Genomic DNA, 9,243 nt, shown 5'->3' with positions numbered 1-9,243 from the left:
TTTGGGGGGTCATATGCACAGGTAACAGCAGCACCTGCCAGGTTTATGCCCAAGCAGCCTGGCCAAGCTCTGCAGCGCCCGGAGGGGAGGAAATTCCCAATTCCCAAAGGCTGCAGAGAGGGGAGGAGCTGCGGGGAGAGCAGGAAAAGCATCGGAGTGTCCCGGCAGGAGAGCAGCACCTGTGAAGTCGGGGAGAGGACCAGGACAGGAAGGGTTTGGAGAAGGGAGAAGGCTGAGCAGTGGCCAAGTTAACCTTCCCATGCTGGCATTTTCCAGTGGCGAGCCAAGTGACTGCTCGGGAAGATGGATATAACACATGTCTGCAGTCTCCAAAGGGTTATTAACTCTGCAATAATGGCCATGAAACTTGGCTTCCTCGACGTACATTTAAAATTGGAAAAAAAAAAAAAACCCAAACCCAAACAGTTTCAGAGGGGGAGAGGGCTTGTTTCCTAGGAACTGCAGGGCCAAATCCACCTCTGTGATGGGGAGAAATCCCAAACCCAAACAGTTTTAGAGGAGGAGAGGGCTTGTTTCCTAGGAACTGCAGGGCCAAATCCACCTCTGTGATGGTGAGAGGAGAAATCCCCCTCCCCACGGGCTGGGAGCAGGGGAGCAGTGCAACCACCACAACAGGACCACAGCCCCCTCCTGCCACACACACCTTATCCTTATCAGAAACAATTTCAAGGCATTTCTGAAAAGTCTGTGGTGTTCAATTAATGTGTCTCTCTGGAACTTTGGGATTTGGATTGAAGAAACACACCAGTGCTGCTCCTAAGACAGATTCCTCTTTTGTTGTTTGGGTATCACTGTGGGGCTTGTCCCTCGCTCCTGGCTCCAGCCTTTGGCAATACTGAGGCCTGCCTGGGAAGTTGCCCCTGTCCTGGGGTTTGCAGCCTCTTGGGCTCCTGTCCAAATGTTCTGGAAGTCTGGGATGCTCCACTGGGATTATCCCTACTCCAATGTAGTCTGTGCCAGCCAGCCCAGCCACTGAGCAAGTCCTTCCATGCAGTAAGTTACCGACTTCTCTTTATTGGTGCCTCTCTTCCCCCACACTATTAAATTTATTCTTTCTCTGTATTGTTATTATTTTTCTGGCAGAGGACTTTGGAAGGTGGGAGAAAGGATCTACTAAAAAGTTAAACAAATCTAAGCCCCCTCGTCAAACCCTTTCGAGGCACCAGCTCCAGTCCCTCAGCAAATGAAGTCAGCTGGTGGTCTGGGTTTAAACGTGGCTGTTGAGGGCTCAGGCCAGGTTTGGCAGCTCACAAATCAAATTGCCTCGTGGTTCTCAGGAGCAGAGGATTGCCACGGGTGGAGGAGCTGTGGGGGAGCTCTGTGCCAGCCGGGGCCCTGGCCTTGGAGGGAGGCACTGAAATCTTTGGTTCACAGCAGGTCAGGAGGGAAATTCAGGCTCTGAGGTTTTGTTTTCCATGTTATGTTACACTATTGATACAGAGCAAGGCAGCCCCAAACTGAGATTTTGTGTCACTTGAATGGGTCCAGGCCAGTCCCTTTGCTTTGGTAAATTCTTATTAGGAGCAGAGTGAGCCCTGAAAGAGAGAGTGGGAAACACAGAGCTATTAAAACTCATCTGATCTCATGTTAATAAAGAGTTTGAGCCATGGGTCTTGGCTTAGTCTGATTTTGCCTGCTGGGAGCTGCTTGCAGGTCCCCAGTTTTGCTCTTGCTGCTGACCAGAGGTAACATCCTCCAAGTACCACCCCACTGGAGGGATGAGGGACATTCCTGAGGCCACAGCAAGCATGTCCCACACATGCTTTTGGTCCGTGAGGTGCTGCAGAGGCCCTGTGCAGGGCAGGGCTTTCTGAGGTGCTATACCAGCCCATGGTGTGCCATAGGGTGTCCCTTGGTGCCTGAAAAGCACAGCCAGCAGGGTGAAGAGCTGGAGGCACCTCCAAGATTCTGACTCTCAAACAGTCTCTCTCCTTGTACGGGAGCAGCTCGCTGAGAAAATGTGGCTCTTGCTGCCTGTTCAATGCCTGGAAGAAAGAGAATGGTGTTAACGTGCTCATGTCTCTCACCAGTCCTGTTCCCAGCTCCAAACACCCTTTTCTCAGCACTCCACCAGTGCCTGCCCTCCCTGGGATGAGCATCCGAACCTAATTCCACTTGTTTGCAACTCAGAGCCATTCCTGCTGTCAGTATGGCTGTGGACAATTCTCCAATTCTCGTGGAAGTGCTGCGGGGAGATCTGCCAGAGCCATTCACACTCTTTTATGGGTCTTCCTTTGAATTCTTCTACAATTTCAGGAGCACAGTTGCAGATTTTTGCAGAAGTTTAAACTCTAGGACACTGCTCTGCTGGGCCACCACAATTTAAAGCTGCTAACAGGTTGGGTTTTGACTGCTTTCCATGACTCAACCATGCCAGGAGCACAGGATCCCATCCAAAGCTCACCAAACACAGTGGAAACCTTTCTGCTCTTGGAAATCACTCTACTGCTTTCGACAGCCCCTGTCAAACTAGTTCTCCTGGTCCCTGCACAGCTGAGGACACGCAGGATGTGGCCCAACCAGGTGGGAAGGAACTCCAGCGGCTGCAGGACCTCGGTGAAAATGGGAATTGGTAGCAAAAATGCATTTTTTATATCTCTTAAGCTTTATGCACTTGTTTCTTATTTTCATCCGCACAATAAGTGAGTATGTGGGATCATTGCCCAAAATCTGTGTGTGTCCATATACTGTGGTGTGGATGACCCTGCTTGAGCAGATATCCCTCTGTGGTGCCTTCCAACCTAACCCATTCTATGATATCACCAGCCTATTTTTTTTCCTGGTCTTCCAAGCCCTGGCACCTGCGGTTGGCGCTGGGAAAGGAATGGGTGACTTTCTCAAGTGAGCTGCTGTAACCATGTCTAAATCCAATTAGCGATGAGGAAAGGGAGAGGAAGGAAACACGACGGGGCTGCCCAGTGACAGGATGTCGCCCGTCAGACCCCCTGACCTAGCAGGGATGTTCCCGGTGGCTCGGCGGGTCCCGAGCCGACACCGGGTCCCGGAGCGGCCCGCGGCTCCCTCACGGCCCGGACCGGGGCAGGAGAGGGCGCCTCCTACCGGCCGCCCGTGCCCACGTGCGTTCCCCCCGCGCGGCTCCGCCGGCGCGCAGCCAATGGGGGAGCGGGGGGGCGTGTCCTGGCGGCCGCCGCCGCCAATGGGTGCGCGGAACCGCGGCAGGGGGCGTGGCCGGGCGCGCGCCGCGGCGATCCCCGGTGCCGAGGGCGGGCAGGGCGCACTCGGGCCCCGGTCCCGTCGCTGCGCTGCGCGCTCGGCTCCGCCGCCGCACTACCATGTTTGACGGCTGCCTCCTGCCCCTCGTCGTGCCCTGCCTGCTGCTCTGCGGATTGGACGCCGGCACAGGTAGCGCTCCCTGCCGCCCCGGCTCCCCTTTCCCGGCGGCACTGACAGGGTCCGGTCCCGGACGGCAGCGTGCGGGCGCGGAGCGCAGGGCACGCACCGCATCCTCTGCGTGGCCGCAGTCCCGGGCCGCGGGATGAATTGCTGCAGGCTTTTGTATTTTCTTTTCCTGTCCTCCCGCTGCTGCTGTAGCGTTCCATGTGGAAAGCTGCTGACTGTCCTTGGCTGCTGCTGCGGCTCGCTCTGCTTTTCCCCTTCTCCCTGCAGATTTTTATTGGGGTTGGTGAAATGCGATGCTTGTGTCTGAGCTATATATATATATATATATATATATATATGTATCGTGATACAAGTAGCTTTAGCGTTTGCTCTATTCCTCTCTTCCATGCACGCTTCTGTCTCTAATATATGTGTGTATAGAGAGAAATAAATCGCCGTGCTCCGCTGGCTCCATTGTCTGCGCAGCCCGTTCAGGGTTTCCAGCGCGGGGCTGTCTGCGCTGAAACCCGAGCGCGGGGCTGTCCCGGGGAGCGGGGGGTGCCGCAGCCCCCGGCCGCCCCGTCGGGCCGCGGCTCCGGGGTGCGAGCGCCTGAGCCTCTCTCCTTCTCGCCTGCAGCTGGCGGAGCGGAGCTGGAAGTGGTGATCCCGGAGCGAGTGCCGCTGGAGAAGATCCACCTGCTGCCGCCCGGAGGGGATCGCGGCGGCCCCCGGCGCCGGCGGGCAGCGGCGGAGCAGGAGGAGGAGGAGGAGGCTGTGCTGCTCCGCCTGCCCGCCGCCGGCGCCGAGCTGTACCTGCACCTCCGCCGCGACCTGCGCTTCCTGGCCCGGGGCTTCGCGGTGGAGCGGCGGCGCGGGGAGGCGCGGCGGCCCCCGCGGGAGCGGCTCTGCTTCTACTCGGGACACGCGCTGAACCGCAGCGACTCCTTCGCCTCCCTCAGCACCTGCGCCGGGCTGGTACTGCCATCCCACCCCGCTCCCCTCCTGAGGGCTGGTACTGCCATCCCACCCCGCTCCCCTCCTGAGGGCTGGTACTGCCATCCCACCCTGCTCCCCTCCTCAGGGCTTCCCGGTCCGCTTCCCTCCTAAGGGCTGGTGCTGCCATCCCACCCCACTCCCCTCCTGAGGGCTGGTTCTGCCATCCCACCCCGCTCCCCTCCTGAGGGCTGGTACTGCCATCCCACCCCGCTCCCCTCCTGAGGGCTGGTGCTGCCATCCCGGCCCGCTCCCCTCCTGAGGGCTGGTGCTGCCATCCCACCCCGCTCCCCTCCTCAGGGCTTCCCGGTCCGCTCCCCTCCTGAGGGCTGGTACTGCCATCCCACCCCGCTCCCCTCCTGAGGGCCAGCCCGATGAGGTGGGATGCGTGCGCTTCACCTGCCCTCAGCGAGGTGACCCTCCTGTCCCCTCAGCTCCCGGGCGCTGCTGAGCACCGCCGCTGTCCCATGGTGGGTGTCCTGCCCACCCTGGCTCCCCCTGTGGAGCCGCCTCAGCCATCCCTGAGGGGCCTCAGGCTCTGCGGTTCCATTGTGGGTGGGCAGCAGAACCCAGGGGTGCTGTGGAGGAGCGTCCTGGTGGAGGGAACATCTTGTGTCACTGTCCCCAGACATGGGGCAGGTGGCTGTGTCCTGCTGGGGTGATTTGGTGCCATCCTGGCCTGATCCTGTGGCAGCTCTGCTGCTGGCTCTTCCCACCCTGCCGTCAGTGTTGGTGTGTTCTCTGGGAGCTGTGGTCAGGGAGCAGCCAGTGCCCCAGCACGGTCACAGGAACATCCCACTCAGCGGGGCTTGTCCCACCACAAGTGTCCGGATTTCTCTGCCTGAGGCTGTGGTTTCAGGTGGTTCTGCAGGGCCAGGCTCTCCTCTGAGCATCCCGGTAGGAGCAGGTGATCTTCTGTGCGACAGAAAGTTTCTCGGTGATGGAGAATGAAATTCTTAAGACATGGAGTAGTTTGCAATTATTGTTGATAACTTTTAAAGTACTTCAGGAAGTCAGCGGGGCATTAGGCAGTGATTCCCAGCAGATGGTCCTGGGAGGTGTGCCTGTCAGAACAGACCTGATGATGGAGATTTATCCTTAAACCGTAGTGAGAACCAGTTCATGCTCTGCCCTCGGGGCTCCAGCCTTCGTTCCGGAGCCATTTGAGGGCGCTGTGCCTCAGGATTAAAACAACCCCAGCAAACAGAGATGCTGAGGTCTGAGTGGCACTGGAAATGAGCTGAGTTCCACCGAGGGCAGCTTAAAACTAATATCTCTAGTTCAAGCCTTAAATCACGAATAGCTCTGCGCTTTTGCCACCAGGCGTGTTTTGTTAATCTTGCTGGGCTTCCAAAGCTGGAAAGCACAAACAAACAGAGGAGGAACCTTTAGAAAAAGAGGAATGTAGTTATAGGCACAGTATTAACTGCCTGAGATCAGGGAATGGAGGAGGGGGTGAAAAAGCTTGGCAAAATTCCCAGTAGGAAAGCTGAAAAAGAGACAAGACTAGTTAGTATTTGCTCACTACTCAGCAAAAGTGAACAGCAATATTGCAGTACCTGTTTGGATCATGGCAATTCTAAGCAGGGGCTAAATTGACATAACTGGGCTGGATCAACCTGGGATCAGTGTGAAAGCTGCTGGTTTGTGCCAAAGCCCCTTGTGTTAGTGACAGTGTTGGTAAAGCTCTGCTTGCCTTTGCCTGTGCACCTGGTCCTGGCAGTGCTGAGAATGCTGTGGGCAGATGTGTTGAGAGAGGGGTGTTTCTGCATGTTGGGATTCTCCTTTCCTATTAGAGGAATCTGAAGAGGAAGAAGGAATTCATCCTCTTCCTTCAGATAATCACCAGGAATGGGAAAGGGCTAAAAGCAGGTGCATGGAGCATTTGAGTGAGTTAAAGTTAAAAGACCCTTGTGAGCTTAAAACTAGAGAACAGAAAACCAGTGTCTTGAGGATTAGCCTGAACTTAAGATGGATGAAGCTAAACTTAAGATGAACCTCATTAATTATTGAAATGGTTTCATTGAAATAATCCATACCACCATGTAGATGAACCTTCTTATTTTAGCTGAGTAGACCATTTTGGGTTCTTAAGTCTGTCTTTAAACATGAAACACCTCATATTTTAGGCTGTTTTCAGTGTTTACACAGACTTCTGCAGTGGCCACAGTAAACCAGCATACCTGTAGTGAAAGCTGTCTAATGTAGTGGTAAGATGTTTTCTGGGATCAGAGGAATCAAAAGTTTGCCCCAAATTGTCTAGGAAGTCTTTAATCTGCCATGAGATGACCTGAGAGCAGGTGACTCTAGAGCCCAAAATTTTTTGCCTTCTAGTCTGGCAATTTAAAATACTAAGACCATCACTTAAAAAAAAAAATTATTTTCCCATTGCTTCCTTGAGCCCTGTTTGCTGCAGGAAGAATAAGGCTTTGCCCTCAGCAGCAGCTTCACAGGTGGGACATGAGCCAGACCTGCTGGGCTAGAGGAAAGACCTGGGTAGTGGAAACCTTGCAGCCTGTTTGTCCTGGCATTTGTCTTGTGAGCAGTTCTAGTGCTGCAGTGGGGAGGGTTCCTGAAAATTCCAGCAGGGGAGTGCTCATTGGACTCTAGCTGGGTGATCAGGACATCTCCTTCAGAAAAGCTGGTTGCTAAGAAGTAGAGTGGGCAGTAATGCTGTGTCCTGATCTCCAGCTGGCTCAGGCCTTGCTGTAATCATATTCTCAGCCATGCCATAAATCATACCAAAAGTGATATAAAATGATCAGGGCAAGTGGAGTTCTAGTAAAAACAAAGTCCCTGACACAGTGGCACGAAAACTGAGCTGCAGCCAGACTGAGCAATTGCTTCCTGGTGATGGTATCAGATTCCCAGTGTGGCATCTGAAGGTTGGGGTCTGGTTTTTAAGCTCTGCTGGCAGATGCTGCTGGTAAGCATGTGTGGCTGCTGCAGATCCTTTGGGAAGGGTGGCCGTGCTCTCAGAGCTCTGTGAGGTCAGAGTGAGGCAAAAACTGCTCTACCCAAGCTCTCACCATTGAGCTACAGCTGAAGTGCCTGGTGTGAGGATGCTCCAGCCCTCCTGTTCCTCGTGACAAGCTGGGAATTCAGCCTAGCAGAGGCACAGGGTTCCTGGAAAGTGCTGCTGCCTTCCCCTTGGCAGCACCGGCCTCTGGGGAGTGCAGCTGTGCCAGCACTTGGATTCTGGCCACAGCTCAGGGCTGCACTGCCCATCCCTGCTGCTGGGCACTCACAGGCAGCTCTGCAGCCCCCAGGACCATCACTAGAAGACAGCAGCCAGTACAGGAACTTTGTTTTTTGGAAAGTTCCAGCTTTGTAAGGCCACAGTTTAGTCACTGTCATGTGCTGAAGTGCTGGACTGCAGCATCAGCCCCTTAGAGCAGGTGCAGGCTTTTCATACTTGTACCTACATTTTGGAAACAGTTACAGTTTTAAGAGGGTCATGAGTCCATGTCAAAATAAGCATTATAAATAGAAATGGAAGAAAACTGTTGAAAACTGTTCAGGAACCAAAAGGTGACAATCACTGGGATGCATTTAGAGGCAGAGGTTTGATTCTAAATAACTTCTCTTCCATTTTAAAATCCAGAGTCTTTGATCTTGGGTTCAGGATTGCTCTTTGTCTTGTCTCTAAATAAGGTGGCTTAACTTTCTCAGTTGAAGTAAGAGAAGAGTTTGTGCCTCCCTCCTGTTCAGGCTAGTTCATGTAACATTTTCACACTCCAGTTTTGTCTCCTTTGAACTTCCTTGTGCAGACTGGATTGGTGGAAATGGATGATGCTCATTGCAAGGGCTCATGGAGTGAGAACAGTGATTTTTCTCATTGTAGGATGGAATAGACTAATTGAAACTACACCTTAAGAGATGCACACTGGATGTTGGAAAAACCTAAATATTTTGTAGTAATGTCTCATACAATCTACTCAGAGAAGAAAAGGGCTTCTTTTCTTCCAAGATTTGTGTACATTTGCCTTCATTAAACTTTCTGCATCTCATCTTCCAGCCTGTTAAAATATTTCTGAATGGTGGCTCTTCATTCAGGTCTGTCCTGTTTACTTGGGACCATCCATAAACTTTGTGAAGGTGTAGATGTAGACAAGTTGATAAGAGCATCCATCTGGACTTCTTCCTCTGAGGTCTCTGAAGTCCCCCTGATTTCCAGGTGGGTGTAAGTGCCTTGCAGGACCTGGGTGTCCTGGTGTGGGTTTGGATCCTGTCTGGAAGGGCAGAGCTGGGCAGGTTGGACTGCAGCCTCCAGGGAATGAGCAGTAACTCCAAGGACTCCTGGTAGAACAGTAAATCTGCTCTGTCCTTGGGAAGAAGAGGAACAAGGATGCAGAAGAGGCCACAGTCTGGCAGGGTTAGGCCAGTCTGGGTGTCTGGGGCGGGTGAGTGATGAAGATGAGCACTTCCCTGATGGCTGATCCTGTGCCATAGGTACCTTAGGTTAGTGAATTGCCAGTTTCACTGCAGAGGGAGCTGGTGCCTGGTTCAAAGCAGGTGCTGCAGCTCAGGGAGCTCCATCCCTGGCCAGGGAAGTGTTTTCTGTGTGCACCAGGGCGGTGCTGCCCTTCAGGTGACTCAGGAGCCTCTGCTGCTGTGGGAAGCAGGGCAGAGCAGGCGTGTGGGGATTAAAGATGATACAATTTCCCCTGAGGAAACCTTCAGCTCCACTGAACTCTCCTGTCTGGGAGAGGAGCTGTCTGGCATTCATCCATAGCTGGGCCATAAGCTGAGAAGTTAAACATCTTAAAATTCCTGTGCTGGGTTTCCTTGTGCTGGGATTTTCTTTCCTATTCCACGGTGGACAAGAGGGAGAAGATGTTGGGGTTTCCTTGGAGAGTTGGAGGCCAGAGCAGATATTCCTGGGCATGG

General features: G+C 53.7%; 1 protein-coding gene across 1 annotated transcript in view; it reads left to right on the top strand.

Moving 5' to 3' along the window:
• Positions 1–3,314: 3,314 nt before the first annotated feature.
• ADAMTS17 (ADAM metallopeptidase with thrombospondin type 1 motif 17) overlaps positions 3,315–9,243 on the top strand; it is a 154,653-nt gene continuing 148,724 nt past the window's right edge. Inside the window, exons 1-2 of the mRNA XM_041418728.1 lie at positions 3,315–3,384; positions 3,998–4,335. Coding sequence (XP_041274662.1) covers positions 3,315–3,384; positions 3,998–4,335 — 408 coding nt within the window. The remainder of the gene's footprint in view (positions 3,385–3,997; positions 4,336–9,243) is intronic.

This window comes from Onychostruthus taczanowskii, unplaced genomic scaffold (genome assembly GCF_017590055.1).
Source record: "Onychostruthus taczanowskii isolate IOZ18803 unplaced genomic scaffold, ASM1759005v1 scaffold6, whole genome shotgun sequence".
Taxonomy (NCBI): domain Eukaryota; kingdom Metazoa; phylum Chordata; class Aves; order Passeriformes; family Passeridae; genus Onychostruthus; species Onychostruthus taczanowskii.
This window is presented reverse-complemented; position numbering and strand designations above follow the sequence as displayed.